The 16,401-nt window shown below is 51.5% G+C and overlaps 1 protein-coding gene across 1 annotated transcript in view; it reads right to left on the reverse strand.

Moving 5' to 3' along the window:
* Positions 1-6,342: 6,342 nt before the first annotated feature.
* FRMD4A (FERM domain containing 4A) overlaps positions 6,343-16,401 on the reverse strand; it is a 33,152-nt gene continuing 23,093 nt past the window's right edge. The window contains exons 6-11 of the mRNA XM_010012480.1: positions 16,168-16,224; positions 15,471-15,708; positions 14,910-15,074; positions 12,276-13,135; positions 9,911-10,007; positions 6,343-6,445 (exon numbers count right to left, since the gene is read on the reverse strand). Of these exons, the coding sequence (XP_010010782.1) occupies positions 6,343-6,445; positions 9,911-10,007; positions 12,276-13,135; positions 14,910-15,074; positions 15,471-15,708; positions 16,168-16,224 (1,520 nt within the window). The remainder of the gene's footprint in view (positions 6,446-9,910; positions 10,008-12,275; positions 13,136-14,909; positions 15,075-15,470; positions 15,709-16,167; positions 16,225-16,401) is intronic.

Below are 16,401 nucleotides of genomic sequence, written 5' to 3' on the forward strand. Positions count from 1 at the left end.
ATGATTACAACAGGAAACATTTATAACGCTGCAACTTTATCCCTCTCCCCACCCAGATGATTTCCTGAGCTGCTTCTAAGGTCAGGACCAAGATTTAGTTTTGAACTCTTTAAATAATTGAGGGACAATATTGCCCCTTGTTTAGGAGAGCTGTAATCTCCCTGGGAAGTGCAGCAAGCGAGTAGGCAGGGGATGGTTTAAGGAGCATTGTAACATCTGTTTGAGATGGAACTGGGTTCCTTGGGGCATCTGTAATAGTATTAGATAGATTTTCCCCTCCCAATAATTAGCTTTAGAGCTAATTACTGAGACTTTTAATGGTACCCTGAGTACTGGTTTTGAGGGGGGATGCGCCTCCTTGTAGGGATGTGAATTTGAGGTTGGAATGTTTTAGTCTGCTCAGGTTTGAAAAGAATGGGATTTAAACAACGTGCCTCCTCGCTGACAGTCCCTGAAATACAGCCGCCGAGCCTGACTGAATCCCATGACGGAAGAACTTTATCCCTTTGCAATCCATGGAATGGTGCTGCACGGGGAGCCGAGGGACTGAAAAGTACTTTCTCACGGCATATCCATGTAAGAGTTTCCAGCTGTCCGGCACGTGAGAGGCAGCTCCGGCCCTGGGGGGGTCGCGGGCGGGGGGGGGCAACGTTACCCGGCCCTGGGGGGAGCGCGGGCGGGGGGGGACACTGTTACAGCAGCTGCTTTTCATCATCCTTGCAGCTGGATGGCCCCAAATTACAGCTACCAGAGCCTGAGCAAAAGCCAAAAACAACCCCGAACCCACCCGGGCCCAGTGTGGGGACGAGCGGGTGTGGAGCCGCTGTCACATGCTGGATGGGCTTTGTGGGGAGGGATGTTTCAGTTCAGCCATTTGGGCTTTTCCCTCTGGGCTTCTCCAGATGTTTATTTCTGATAGTTCTGGCATTAGGTGGAAATAACTCTGCTGGATGCAAGAGCTGTAGCCTCAGGGTGAAGTCATGCGCTCACCATAGCTGTGTCTGGAGGGGTTTGGGTTCGTTGCAGGCCCTGACCCCTTCCACAGCCCAGTGGAGGAAGAGGCTGCACAAGGTGCTCTCCAAGTATGGGGTATTTCCCCTATATTGGTGTTACTGTGCCCAGTCGTAGTTAAATGCCTTCAATTCCTTATTTGCTCTTTGTCTGTGCTGCAGGAAAGGCTTTTTGGGTAGGTATGTGTGGAATCAGTGTATTCTGATTGAGGAATTGAGTTCCTCTCCTACCAGCTGGTGTATAACCATAGAGTCACAGAATGGTTTGGGTTGGAAAGGACCTTAAGATCATCCCGTTCCAACCCCCTGCCATGGGCAGGGACACCTCACACCAGACCGTGTCACCCAAGGCTCTGTCCAACCTGGCCTTGAACACTGCCAGGGATGGAGCATTCACAACTTCCTTGGGCAACCCATTCCAGTGCCTCCCACCCTCACTGTGAAGAACTTCTTCCTTATATCCGAACCTGAACTTCCCCTGTTTCAGTTTGAACCCATCACTCCGTCACAGCTCCAGTCTTCCCGAAGAATGAACCTGGTTGGGCTGTGAATGGCTTTGCTCCTCAGGGGCAGGAAAGAGCCCTGACTCCCAGACCCAGGGGGGAGCACCCAGCATGGAGCTCAGTACTGGTATGGAATCCAGAGCTGGCTCTAGGGAAAGCTGCTCCTGGTGGGCTGTAGATCCTGCAGCAGTGTCAGAGCCACGGGCAGCAAACTGAGCCACAATCCCAGCGTTAGGGGGAAGTCTGAAAAATCCCATCATGGACATTTTGTCCCTTCCAAACCCTTCTGGGGATTTATTGCACACGACTGTCCCAAACAGTGATGCTGGTGGGGGTTGAGGTGGGATCCTGGCTCTGTGTTGGTGCCACTGGTGTGTGTGTGTGGGGATTGTATGAGGGATGCTGGGTTGGAAAGGAGGTGCTGGACAATGGGAAGAACAGGAACCGACTGCACTCGGCACTGGGAAGTGTGGATGGGTCCCACATGGAAAGCTTGTGGCTGTTCAAGGAGGTGTGCTGGGGTCACCAGTGCCCACAGAGGGGAGAACAGGACGGTGTCACCTGTAACCCAGGGCTGGGCTGTGGGCAGAGCCTCCCCCAAGCTCCATTCCTGTTTGCTGGAATGGGTTCTCCGTGCTGCTGCCTCTGCAGCAGAGATTAAAACAGGGGCACGGGGGGTTCTTTGGGAGTTTACCCCAAGGAACAGGCGAATCCTCGGAACACCAGGGGTGAGTGTGCTGGTGCTCCAGCCTGTCCCATGGACCTTGGTGTTCCACAAGCAGCCGTGTAGCTCCTGAGCATCCGGTTTGTAAAAGTGAGTGTAGTTACTTCAAATGACACGTGTTGGAAGTAAATACTGTGTTTGGTTTGTACTGTGGGGCAGCAGTCGTGTGGTTTCTTGCAGCCCAAGGCCTCCTGAGCCCAGTGCTCAAGAGGACATGTTACAGAGTGACCACAGATCTGCTGAATCCCAAGGGATCTCTAACAGGCTTTTTGGGGTGAATCATAGGATGGTTTGGGTTGGAAAGGACCTTATGATCATTCAGTTCCAACCCCCTGCCATGGGCAGGGACACCTCACACTAAACCATGTCGCCCAAGGCTCTGTCCAACCTGGCCTTGAACACTGCCAGGGATGGAGCACTCACAGCTTCTCTGGGCACCCTGTGCCAGCACCTCAGCACCCTCACAGGGAAGAATTTCTTCCTTATATCTAACCTGAACTTCCCCTGTTTCAATTTGAACCCATCACCCCTTGTCCTATCGCTACAGCCCCTGATGCAGAGCCCCTCTCCAGCATCTTAATGCCCAGTGTTTCCTGCAACCAGCAGCAGAGGAGCGGGTCCCATGGAAGCCCTGGCCAGCTGTGCACACATCTGGAGTGAGGTCTGGCAGAGGTGGCTGCAGTAAGGAATGCCCAAGGCGCTGTGCCCTCCGGAATAAGAGCACTGCAAGGTTTCATTTTGAAAATGCTTTAATAAGGAAGTGTTGACAACACCGTTCTGCAAAATGTAAAGGTAACTATACAAATTCTTAATACAAAAAGAATAAATTAAAAGCAGATCTGTTTTAATTCTGCAACTTTTTCTACAACATACATAGTTTTTTTCCTTGATTACAGTTGAACAGAATCCAGTCAAATCATTTTCCATGCTCTAAAGTCAATTTCAGGAGAGACCTAATGTTTTTTTTGGGTTTTTTTTTTCCTTATTTTTCCTTCTTTTTTTTAAACTAGAGAGTCCATTTTACACAACTCGTAATAAAACTATTGACATTAATATATATGTAAAACTTTACATCTAGTTAACTAAGCAGTAACTGGTCATCTGATAGCACCTGAATGGGGATCGGCTATGCCTGAAACTAAAACTAATACAGAGTGAAAACAAATGGGACTGTTTCAACATCTTCAACACTCGACTGCATATAGGATCATGGAAAAATAAACCCTGCCTCCCTCCAGCATGGCCCAGGGCGGGAGCAGCTCCCACCTGAGCATCGGACACGTAGACTCGGAACGCGATTGTGGCTTTATGTCGGATGGAGCCTTGGAAAACAAAAAAGGACAGGAGGGGTTAAGTTGGTAGTCAAGTGCTTGTCTATAATAGCTATGTATATACCCCTCCGCGTTATACTTCAATATGTTAATCTCATCTGATTAACATTTTATGTACATTTGTGTTTAATTGAATTGAGCTAAACAGTAAAACCTGTTTTACTTTAATCTGTCTTTACTACCAGACTGGCTGCTCACGTGTGCCTCGATTGCAAAGCAGAAAAGCAGAACACAAAGCAAAACTCAATCCGTTTCCAGGAAGCTTTTTTCTCTACTCAAGCCCGTTGGCAATTCAGGCCAAGCATTGGATTTCTCTCTCTTTTTTTTTGCCTAATTTCAGGGCTGCCACCTTTTCACCTTTGCTGCAAAACTGCAGAGCTGGTCTTGGAGGAATTAATGTTTCTTCCTGTAGTGCCCAGAGGCCTCATAGCGCCGCTGTTGTTGAATTCTTTTTAATTAAAAGAAGCTACACAGAGAAAAAGAGAAAACCACCAACCCCAAAACCACTTACCAGGGGAATTAAAAAGAAAACAGACAGTTGCTCAGAGCCCCTAAAAAATCCGTGGGCTAAATTATTTGCTGCTGCTTAATTTGGTCCTTAGTTAATCCTTTCACTTCAGCTACCCAATCTTATCAGGAAATGTCACTAATCAGTGCTATCTTGTAGCTAAAAATCCAATTAGGAGCTTGAAATAATTCCCATGTTAAAGACCCCAAAGCCACAAAGAGATGGTGGAACTGGATTTTGCACGTCCAGGTAACGGGTGCAACCTCACCGCTGGCTGTCCTTCCAGCAATGGGTTGTGAGGCTTCAATTCCTGTCAGAGGGGGTTGGATGCTTCCTGGAGGTCCAGAAGCATGAGGCTCATATGGCCACCTTTAAAAAGCCCTCGCCAAGATGGAAACTGTGCTCTCTTTTGTTTTTCCAGGGGGATAATTCACTTACACTTCATGCATGGACACGAGAGCTCCCTTCCTGGCTCTGCTGTGGATTTCCCTGGATAAACACCAGCACTTCTGCCCAACGGAGGCCGCTTCCCCGCCTTGCGCAGGGAACGGCTCCGACCATTCCTAGTACTGCGTGAGCTGCTTGCGTTAATGTATAGAAACCCCATCGTCTTTCCAAGCCTAATTATGCAGAACCCATTCTCTCTTCAAGCCTGGAATGCAGTTTTCCAGCAATCTCAATACCAAAAGGTGTGGCAGCCCCCCAAGTCGCACTGTTTCGTTTTGAACCTTTCGCCCTACTTTGTCTGGTAGACGCTGTTGTTATTCTTGGAACACACACACACGCTCTCACACTTTAATTCTTCTTTTCCTTTAACTAAAGCTAACTTCAGTTTCTGCTTTTCACCAAAGTTACCCCCCTCCAGCCGTTTCTTTTAATGCCTTTCCCATAGGAAATCATCGCACAAACAGGGGAAAGCCAGGAGCCTCCCCCCATCTAGTGGCAATAAAAACAGCATAGCACCGCGGTGAAGACAAGACGTGCCAGCTTCAACATCCACCCAGGTTGTGCACTTGGTCGTTACAAAAGTGTCTTTGAGGCCTTTGGAAGTTCCATGGCTTGAACGTGTATAAAGCATTGCTCAAAAGTACGTGTAAACTTGCAGCTCCTTCCATGACGATTCCTTTTGCTATCAGCAGGCAGCTCTCGCTTGTGTCCAACACCTCCTGGAGTTGCTTCTCTTTCTTGTGGTCGCTTCTTGCACTGGGAGGATCTGCCTCTGCTGCTGGGTGTTCAGCTCTTCCCGACGGACCGGTTCTCCCACACTGGTGACGGGCCTTTTGCTACACTGGTGCTTAGGAAGGGGAGAGGAGTGGGGCAGATGCGTTAGGTGTCGGTTAGATTGCTGTGTGCTTTCCCTGCGATTCCACCTTGATGCTTCGTGCAGAAATTGATCAGGATTTACTGGCTCTGTCTGTCTGCAGAAAGGGTTTTTTTGGCAACTTTCATCTTTATCGGAGTATTAAAACCCAACCAGCACAACCCAACCTCTCCAAGTAGTGCTGTGCAACCGGTGCCAGCCCCAGCACTCGCCTCTGCTTTAGATAATGCCTTTGTAAACCTCGTTTGTCCAGTTAAATAGTAGCTTGTGGACAGCGACGCTGTGCTACCAGCCCAGAGCTCCAGCGTGTCTTCAGCACAAGGGGTTATTTTGCACGTAGGTGGGCTCAAAGCGATGAGGGAAATGCTGTTTGACAGGAGGTGGTTGTGTCTGTACCGAGTTAAAACAGATGCTCTTGCAGCTGGAACCTGCTGAGTGAACTCATCCTGCTGATGCTGGCGCGGGGATCTTTGGCAGAGCGGATCTGACTGTGAGACTGACGCATCTCCGAAGCGACGGGGTTTTACTGTTTCATAACAGACACACTTTCAGGGCTCTCATATCCACTTTCCAGCCTCTGTCCCCTTTTATCCCCCCTTTAAACTAATGCTTCAGATCGCAGGTCATGGAAATCTTACTGCTGTTACATGCTGCAGAACAACACGACTTGCTGGAAGCCTTGAAAGGCTTCCATCGTTTCAGTGTTGAGATTGCTGACTGCCTGTTAGGATGGCTGCTCCTCACGTGTGCTGCTCCAGCAACGGGGTCCTGCCACGGTGGATGTCTCAGGGCCACTGTGGTGGAGATGTCACCTTGAACTGCATCGTGAGGAAAGTGCTTGGAGTGGAAGCTGGTGCTGGGTGACAGTGCGTGTGGGTAAGGCAAATGAGAGGCAGTGAGGTGATCTCAGAATGGCATTGATGTGGTTAACTTGAGGTCAGGGGTTCACACTAGAGTCCCAGGCTTGGCTTTTTCCTGCCCATACCACTGGACGTCTGCTAATTCTGGATAGAGGGGAGAATCCAGGAAACAGCTATCGTTGTAGCTCCTGCAGGAGAAAGGACACTTCGTTAGGACAACGAGGGCTCCTGGAAAGGCCCACCAGGGGCATAAAACATCATTATTACGTATGGGAAGTAACAGAGGATATTCACAGACCCCACTGCACTCTGCAGGTACCCCCAGAGCTGACGTTTGGGGTGCACTCAGCATGCAGGACCCTGTTTTGGTGCAGTCTGCTCTTGCCTGGCAGCCCTGTTCACCCCAGCAACCTGCCTGGTGCAAGGAGGCAGGAGAAAGCCAAGCTCCAGCAGCCCGTGAGTTTTGGCTGCTGGAATGGCAACAGGCAGAGCTGCTGCTGCTTTCAGTGGGATGCACTATTATGGCCGCAGTGTCTGCTGCAAGAGCAAGAGCTTGTGGCCAACCCCACTGGAATCACCATAGAATGGTTTGATTTGGAAGGTACCCTAAAGCTCATCCAGTTCCAACCCCCTGCCTACAACAGAACCCGGTCCTTTCCACATCGGACCTGGCACTAGTCACTTTCTAGCTCATCCCTGGAGAGCCACATAACTCTGGCATTGTCAGGTGATGCACAAGCCTCTGCCCAGAGCAGAGGAGCTACAGGAAAGCTCCACCACCCTCCTCCTTCCCTGTTCCCACTGGCTCATACTGTCCATGGCCAAGAGCGCTGCTCTTGGGACTTGTCTTGCTGCTTGACAAGCCACTGCTTCCTTCCCTGCATGGCTGTTTGCCTGTACTGAGCAGGTGAGGCAGTGGATGAGTTTGCTGTGCTGTATCTGCATAGGGACAGTCAGAACTGATGTGCCCCTCACATGTTTTGAACCAACTTCCAAACCAGAGACCGTTCTGAGGCCAAAAGTGGGAGATAGATGCATTTTCTGTTCTCTCTGGGATTCTCACCCCTCGGCTCCCTCCCCACTTGCAGGCACTGATTTCACATCCGATGCAGCCCAGCAATTCCTGCTTCCTCTGTCCTGTTTTCCACCTGCTTCCCTGGGACCATGTCTGGGAGGAACCTGAGCAAGGGCATCACCATCTGCATGTTAAAGAGCCCTTTGTTTCCCAGCTCTGTGCTGCAGTAGGGAGGTTTATGGGTTATCTCTTGAAAGCTGGCCTTGGAATAGGTGACAGATGCCAGCTGTGAATGGTTGTAGATTCAAATCAGGGTGTCAGACAGCCATGCAGTTTAATTAAAATAGAAACACTCTGAGGAGCTTTTTGTTCCCTCTGCCCTCCCCCCTCTGTCTTCCCACAGGAACAGGGCCAGGATTGCTCCTTGTTCCATGAAACCTCGCTGCTGCTTACAGGCTCTGCTTCACAGCTCTGCTCTGCCCTAGGGAAGGAGGAGAAAGGGGTGCTCAGTGCCATGGCTGGAGCACTGCAGGGAGCTCTCTCCAGGTCCCTGAGCTCCCACACTCTCCCTGCAGCACTTTGCCCACACTGCTCTGAATGTCCCCAGCCACACTCTGTCACTGCCGCCTGCTCTCTGTGCCCGTTCACGTCTGCACAAGGGCAGAGCAGACGGGCCCAAAGTCCTCTTTCAAAGAGCACCACAGCCACAGACTTGCTGAAAAGGCACAGAGAGGGGCATGGAGATGCTTTCGAGCTGTTCTTCCAAGGGCTGAAGGAAGCCTTGTTGCCGAAGAAGCAGGCACACAATGACAAGGGCTGCTCCTGTGGGACAGCGGGATGCCGGTTATTCGCACTGTGTTCATGGGCTGTAAGGCAGAAGGATGAAAGAACAAAACGACCCCTTACTATACCTCTATTCATCAGTACTTTGGTGGGTTGGAGACTGAGACTCATCCATAGTGGGTGAGTTGTCTGTTGCTTCTCTGAACAAAGGAGAGCAAAAAAGGAAGGAAAGAGGAGAGAGGAAATGTTAAAGAAAAGAAGTGACACGGACATTGTTACGAGCTTATTAATCCAGTGGGGAAACAAGTCGATGAATCATCTTTAGGAGAAGTTAGTGACACAAACACATGTTGGGGAGAACTGTCAGTCTGTGTGAGCCGTGCTGGGAGGGCACAGCCAGCTCCTGTGCTTTGTGATGTGCATCTAACAGCAAACTGGAGCTGAATCTGCAACTAGGCTGTTATGCTCAGGCATGAAGTGCGTGCTGGTGTGTCTCCAGTTCTGTTTGCACTGGTCGTTGGTGCAAAGCTATAAATCCGGAGAACTTCACTTTCACCAGCTGAGAACTTGGCTTGATGCATTTTGGCTGTGAGAGACGGGCTGCAGGAGTCTTCTGGAGTGGAGAAATGAGTTGGGATTTTTCCAAACAGATTTCTCAGCTGGCTGCTCACCAGGTTTACTGCTGAGCATCATGGAGATATTTAGAGGAGTCGGGATTGCGACGGAGAGTGAGATTTGAGTCTAGACTCAAACCCTTAACAGTGGGAACTTCAATGCACAGTGAGGATGGTAATAGCTGCCATTTGCCTATCCTGTGATCCCTTGGCTTTTTGTGAAATGGGACCAGGAAAATCCTCCTGCTCTAAAGCTGGAAGCACGTGCAAAGCCCATGTGAGGCCAAGGTAGGCCTAAGGGGGTTGTGGTTATGGTGCTCCTCATCTCCGTTTTAAAGCGCAGTCACAACCAGTGCTGGAGCGAAACCAGAGGTCAAACTCAGTCACAGGTGACCAGAAGAAATTAAGGAGTATGAGATTTTCCAGTGGCTGCACAGTGAAATGTTTGCAATGTTACTGGTCCCAGTTCACTACTCGGGGGATCGTACCTGTTTTCCTACTCAAGGGCATGGTATTTTGAGGGCTGTAGTCTGAGACGTTGTAGCTGATCTCACCAAACTCCATTTAGATGCAAAAATCTGGGACGTGCCAAGTTAGAGGGGATCTGGAAATGATCTTAATTTCATGTGGCAGGCCAGAATTACAGCAGGTTGCTGCAGGATACCCATGGGAGCTTGCAGAAGGCTCTTTGTTTACTCCTGGAACTCCCTGTCTCCCAGATTGGTGCCAGAGAACCCAATGACTGTATTTACATGAGTAATGGCTACCTGCATGGAATGACTCACTCATCTTAAGTTAGTGGTAGCTGACAAAAGGTGCATTTAATAGTCATTCAGACGCACTGCTAGGGAAAACCTAGCAGGAAAACCAGACACAGATACGGCAGGCACCTAACCTCGCCTTTACAACAAAGATCCTCTTGCTCTGCGCAGCCAGTGGCAGAGTTGCTACAGAAAAGATCAGCTATTTCAACATAGAGAAGATTGGAGGAAGGAGGCTGCCCAAGCAGGAAGAACCTGCAAGGCTTCTTTCCCTGTGGATCCAGCACTGCTTGGAGCAGTGCTGCTGGTTGTGTGTCTTGGTCAGCCTCAACTAGAGCTCCACCACTACGGATGGGAGGCTGGAAATGCTCGGTGCGGGTGTGCAGGCTACGGAGGACCTGGAAGATGTTCCCCATGTATGTGCTGTCCCTGTGCCTGTGTGGCACTGGGTGAGTTGAGGTGAGGGGCAGGGACACTCACCCGGTCTGCCATGCGAGGATGTGGTGCGGGCTGCCCGGCGGCGTGGCTGCCAGCTCACTCGACGGCGTTGAACTCCTCTGGCTGTGAGGTAAGGCAGCTGAAAAACAACCCAAGGGGGCAGGAAGAGAACCGGTGAGGTCAGGGTGGTCAGACCAGCAGGAACATGTCTGGCTGTGAGGAAACACCGCCCCATCGTGAACGTGGCACAGCCCACTGCTGACACTGCTGCAGGTCATGGCTGGTTCCATCCTCAGCTCTGCAGGAACGCTTTGTTTCAGCCTGGATGCAACCACCCAGACTCTCCTGAGCCTGCCTGGGGAGCACCACACTTGTCCCAGCACGAAAGCTGATCAGTTTTGCTGCACACCCCCATGGGACCTGGACCGGAGGAGCCCGGCCTGCCAGGCTCAGCCGCCCGCTTCCCGGGGTGGGGGGAGATGCTGTGTGTCCCTGGGCACCAGGGCTGGAAGTGGTGACAGGCTGGACAAGACACTGCTTCATGTGCAAAGGAGGAAGACAGCTCTGAAGATTGCATAAGCTACAACTACCTTTCACTTCACTACTATGGGACCAGAGGAAGGTTCATCTTACTTCAGGGAAGATGGAAACAAGCTGGACTAAAAATGTGCCATTGGCAGTGGTTCCTGGAGGAGTTTCCCCAGTGAGGGTCTACATAAGAAATCCACTTGACCAATCTTTCCTCCTCCTCATACAGTGCTGACCCTCCAAATTTAATATACACCTGGAAGTATGATCCTTATTGAAGGGCAGTGTGCAGTCCAGCAGACCTATTGGCTAGGGCTCATTGGCTAAAATGATGGATGTTTCTACCTGGCAGCCCCTTCTCTGCTGTTGAATTCTTCAGCTGCTGCCAAATGACACTCAAAGAGCCAACAGCCCCTGAGGTCAGTGTCCTCCCACAGCTGTAACTGGGCTTGGACTCTGAATGCAATCCACCTGCCAGCTGGTCACCACAAGCTGTGATTACTGAGCACACTTACCTGTGCTGCCCAGAGAGACCCAGCTGGGTGGGGGAACGGGCTCCTTGACAGTAGCTTTTATGTGCTCTCCCCCCAACCCCACTAAATTACCTGACTGAACCGATACGGTTTCCAAAGCTAAGCAAGGCAAAGCTTTCCAGTGTTCAAGCATTTTCTGCTGCTGGGTGGAACAGAAATGTCCATTCATCAAAGGAGGGGCCACTGATTTTCATATGGAGACATTGTATGGTTACAGCAGCTATTGGACTGTGTCTTGGTCCACATCTGAGCCTCCTACAAGTGTTGGCATCACACACAAACCAGCCTTTTCTCGGGCCCACAAGGAGCCTGGTGTCAAACTGCCTCTCTTGACTCCACACATGGGGCTGGATTCAGGCTTTTAGCAAGTCCTTGATCTGTCCAAGCTGGCTTGTCCAGCAGTGACTGATGGCCAGTAAATATTTAACCTTGGGCTGTTTCATAACACCCAGTGGCCTCCTCAGCTTAATGAATTTGGCTGTTTTCTCACCATTTAATATTAACAGCACAGAAGTGCAGAGCTCTGTACCTGCCTGACAGGCACAACACTGCACAAACTTCAGCACTCTGAATTGCAGGAGGTTTTATCAGCACAGTCCTGGAGCTGCACGGGAAAGCCAAGTCCCAGCAGTGCACAGAGATGTCACTGCTCAAGCATTTTCACTGGGGGTGGAGGTGCTCCCCACTTCACTTTCCTCATGCTTTTGGTATTCCACCAAGGACACGCATCCTCCCAGTCTGCGCTGAGCCCCCACTTGCTGCATCACTCTCCATGCTGTGGTTACTGACTCCCCACCATGGTTTCTCCACATTGGCTCCTAGTGCCATCTCCCAAAACCCAACTGCACTCTGAGGAAAGACCTGACAACAACAGGCCTTCGTTCAGTCCCTCCCTGTCCTTTGAACTCATCATTGCAAAGTGATGATTTCCATGGGAAAAATTCCTACCCAGTGAGTGTTTTGCACAAGGCTTTTGCCCTCAGTCTTACACCTACAGGCTTGCTGGGCAGTATGTGAAGGCCAGATAATGTGCTATGGGCTGGCTTTGCTCTCCAGCATGAACCCATTCTGCATGAATCATAGAATCACAGCATGGTTTGGGTTGGAAAGGACCTTAAGATCATCCAGTTCCAACCCCCTGCCATGGGCAGGGACACCTCACCCCATAACATGTCCCCCACGGCTCTGTCCAACCTGGCCTTGAACACCGCCAGGGATGGAGCATTCACAACTTCTCTGGGCATCCCATTCCAGTGCCTCAGCACCCTCACTGTGAAGAACTTCTTCCCTATATCCAACCTGAACTTGCCCCATATCCCCCCACTTTGCCCAGGCCTGGCTCTCACCTGATGTTGCTTTACACATCTGAGGCATTCTCGTGACCCGGCTGTGCGCCACAAAGGTGCTTTGTGAAGATGTGCTGTACTGGGAGCTGCTGTCCGAGGAGGTGGAGCTCGTGTGCGAGAGGCGGCTGTGCTCCTTGTGCGAGGCCGTGGACCGCTGGTACCAGAGCCGCAGCTCGTCCGACACCGCAGTCCTACCCGAGCCTTTCTCGTGGCCCTCCCTGCCCAGAGATGGAGTCCTTATGATTTGGGAGCGGGAGGGGGTGAGCCTGACAGAGTCCACTTCATCCCCGTGCCAGTTCTCCTTAAACATCCCCCCCGCTGTGTAGGAGTTGGAGGTTTTGAATTGTGCTTTCACGCTGTAGTGTCCCTCCTGGTCGTTCTCCAGGCTCCGCACCACCACGGGCGTGGAGCTGCCCTCGATGTACAAGGGATATTCTTTGATCCTGTACTGGGAGGAGGGTTGGCTCTGGCTGTGCAGGTAGACACGGTGGTGCCCCGTCCCGTTCCTCGCAGCCAGGTTGGGCATACTCCCTGAATTGGAAGAGACCAGGTTGCCTGCTGATTTGTGCCTTTGCCTCTGCCGCTCTCTGGCTTTCGATGGGGAATCCTCTGCCAGGGTGGAGTAGTTGGGGTTCATCTGAGCGGGGTAGTAGTGCTCAGAGCTGGAATGGCTGGTGCAGGAAGAGCAGTCGTCCATGGGGTCAGAGCCGTTACTGCTACGAGTCCTTGGGGTGTAGAAATCAGGGCTCCCTGTCTCATTTTCTGAGCCGAGGAGCTTGCCTTGCGACTCCAAACTGGAGCTCCGGTGCCTAAAGTGCTGAGCTAAGCTGTGCAGTCTGGTCGGGCTGATGTCTACTGACCTGTGGGTACCAGGAAAGAAGTCCAGACTGGTTAAGTCAACAGGACAAAGCACTCCCCATCCCCTTCTGTACACAAGACCAGCTTCACAGGCAACAGACTCCGAGGGCACTGAAAACCTGGACCCCTCCAGCACCGTGTGGGGCTGCTGCCTGCAAAGCAAGCTGCTTCCCTGCTGCAGGGTTTGGAGTGGTTTCTGTTCCTCTGCAGTCTCCTTGGTGGTGGCATCCTGTCCGCAGCACCACATGAGATGTACCCTTGCCCAGCCCAGTTCCTCTGTGGCTTGCCACCCTGGGAAAGATCCAGTCTGAAGGGCAAACCCTCAAGCCCCAGCTTGGCTGGTGTGGCCCCATGGCAGAGCTGTTTGGATCAGCACCATCCCTGTGTTACCAGGGATTCACCTCGCTCCAGCTCTGCAAACCCCAAGACTTTAGCCTCAAAGGTGGTGGGATTCCCTCACAAGTAGCCTGTGAATGCCCTACACAGGCACAATCCAGCTGGTGTGAGACAGACAGACTGACAGACTGCCCATGCTTAGCCCAGAATGCAGTGATTTCTACACTGGTCATTGAAAAAGCCATCTCTGTCAAGCAGTTTGGTTTTACTGGGGCCCAGCCATGGGGAGCATGTGTAGGACAGCTACTGGGTGATGGCCCCTTCAGGCAACCACCCCAAATCACAGCTTTCAAGGCTTGATTCATGGCCAAGTCTGGGTGGTCTCTATTCACCCTGGCTGTTTGCAGAGCTTCAGCCATCTGTTCAAGGAGCAGGAACACCCCACGACGAGCCACACGTTGGCGTGATGGATGGCCAAGGCCAGGACATGCAGCTCATGAATGAGCGAGCAGTGACTGTTTCAAAGACCCAAACAGCCTCTGCCCGGTCAAGGCCACTTCTCAAGCCCTGTGCCAGGCTCATTTCTCATGCAGCTTGGCTCCAGTGTTAACAAACATTGCACTTGTGAAAGGTACCCTCAGCCAAACTCTTCCAACACACTTAACCCAGGGCCTTAATGCCTTGTACTGTCTCTGCCCAAGTCTGATGTGTTGGCACGACTCTTGATTTATGCTGCGCTAAATGATGGCACCACTTCCCCTTAGGGCAGGATATCTAACAGCATACAGCTTTAGCTCAGCTCTGCTTCCTGCAGTGTCCAGGGAGGACACTTGTCACAAGAGCAAAACAGCAATGAAGTTTGTAGAAATCCTGCTTAAAATTGGAGTCAAATTGGGCCATGCACATCAAATCACATCCCTTACACCCTTTAGCTCTTTCCTCTGCCAACCCTGGGCTCATTCCACTGCTACCTGGACCCTTGGGTGGCTTGCTTTACACAGGGTCTCTCTCCACATAAGATCACACACATGCAAACATTTTACCTATGAGAGAGAATTAACACTACACAACAGTTTGTATCAGACAGGGAACAACATGTTCTCCCCAGGGATCCAGGGAGGAATTACTGCAGAGTTTACCAGTAGCACCTTAACCCTTTTAAAAGTGAGGTGGGGTTTGTAGCACCTATAAACTGTCCCTGAAAGGTCCCATTGGAAGAAAAGGCTGATTACTTTTGAGGGACAGGATCATGTTTATCTGAAGTGATTTCAGGATCTCAGTTCAGGAGAGGTTCCCTACTGGCAACAACCGTACATGAGCCTTTTACATGAACAGGGCTGGTTTGTTTCCTTTCCTGAACTGGGAATTAATCCATATCCTGGGGGAAGGGTGAAGAAAAGAACATTTATTCCAGAGTAAGCAAGGTGAGAGAAGACTTACCGCGTGGAGTGGACGTAGTGCGGACTGCGTACCCGTAGATCCGGTGTCGACGGCATGCTGGACTGGGAATTCCAGTGGGGAAGGCTCCGGATGGGGCTGTTCTGCAGCGAGCTGCTCCCTCCCGCCTCGGCACAGCTCCCAGTGCTGGGGAACCGCTTGTGACTGCTGCAGAGCAAACACCCTGCTTCAGTTCCCAGGGAGGGATTTGGGGAAGGGGCTCCCGTGTTTCTTTCCCAACCTCAGGCATGTGCCTGTGATCTTGGGGGGAGACAGGAGTTGGGGCAGCTGCTGCTGCATCCCAGAGATTGCCTGTGCTTCTGCAGTAGCCAGAAGTCAAGCCCTGTCAAAGCCCTCAGATGATCCACCATCCTTCTTTTCTATGTGGCTTTTACAGCAACATCGAGACATGAAGCAGCTCTTGTGGCTGCAGCCTGTTGGCCAAAACACCTACAAATCTCCTTTCGGTATGGGATGGCTTAGGGAATTTTGACAGGGCTCACACCCGTCCCTCCTGAAAGCAGAGGGCACCCCTGGAATGGAGTCTCGAGGGAGCTGGCTCACCTGGAATGGCTGTGTGAGGAGCGCTTCTTGACCTTCTCATAGGGCTCATCCAAGGACGACTCGCTCCACATCTTGGGTTTGATGGGGGACTTGTCGTAGTCGTTGCGGTGGTAATGCATCTGGCGGAGCCCCTCCAGCGACTGCGGAGGGGGCGGCCTGTTGTGCAAGGGGGGCCGGGGAGGGAGTCCCTTGTGTGGGGACTGGAGAGGGGAGATTGTGCTGGTGACCTGAGAATCCTCTGTGAAGACAAGAAGGGACACGGGTGACGGCTGTGTGATACCTCCAGTGGCAGCACAACACCTCCTGAGCCTGCTTCCTCACCCTGCTTCCCCTGCCTGTGCTCAGGAGCAACCTGAAGACCCAGCTTTTAGTAGTGCACCAGTTGACAGTCCCATTTTGGAAGAGAAGGGCCAGCAAGAGGGTGCAATGCATTAAACCAACTGCAGCCTTAAAGAGGAAATAAGGGGGATTCTGGAACTGTCTTTGGAAAGACTTCAGACTCAGCAGCAATATCCACTGCTCCAGGCCTGGTGTCTGCCTACAAGGTGGAGTCACAGGAAACCAAGCATTTTTGGTACTGGGATTTTTGCATGGGTTATTACACAGAACAGTTCCTCCGTTTTGAGTGTCAACCAGGAGCTCACACATCCCTCCCTTTTTCCTTCCTGCCCTTCAGAAGATACAGCAGCCAACGTACCGTCCTCGAGAACAAGGGCATCGGAGAGGGAGCTGTCTTCACTGGCAATGTTTCCTTCTGAAGGGAAGAAAATATAAAGATGGTCAGATTAGGAAATATTAGATATTAGATGGTCAGAGGGGAGACTGAGATGAGCTCTGAGGCAGAAGCTCTTCCCTGTGAGGGTGCTGAGGCGCTGGCACAGCGTGCCCAGAGAAGCTGTGGCTGCCCCCTCCCCCGCCAGGGTCAAGGCAA

Source organism: Nestor notabilis, unplaced genomic scaffold (assembly GCF_000696875.1).
Source record: "Nestor notabilis isolate BGI_N333 unplaced genomic scaffold, ASM69687v1 scaffold4084, whole genome shotgun sequence".
NCBI lineage: Eukaryota > Metazoa > Chordata > Aves > Psittaciformes > Psittacidae > Nestor > Nestor notabilis.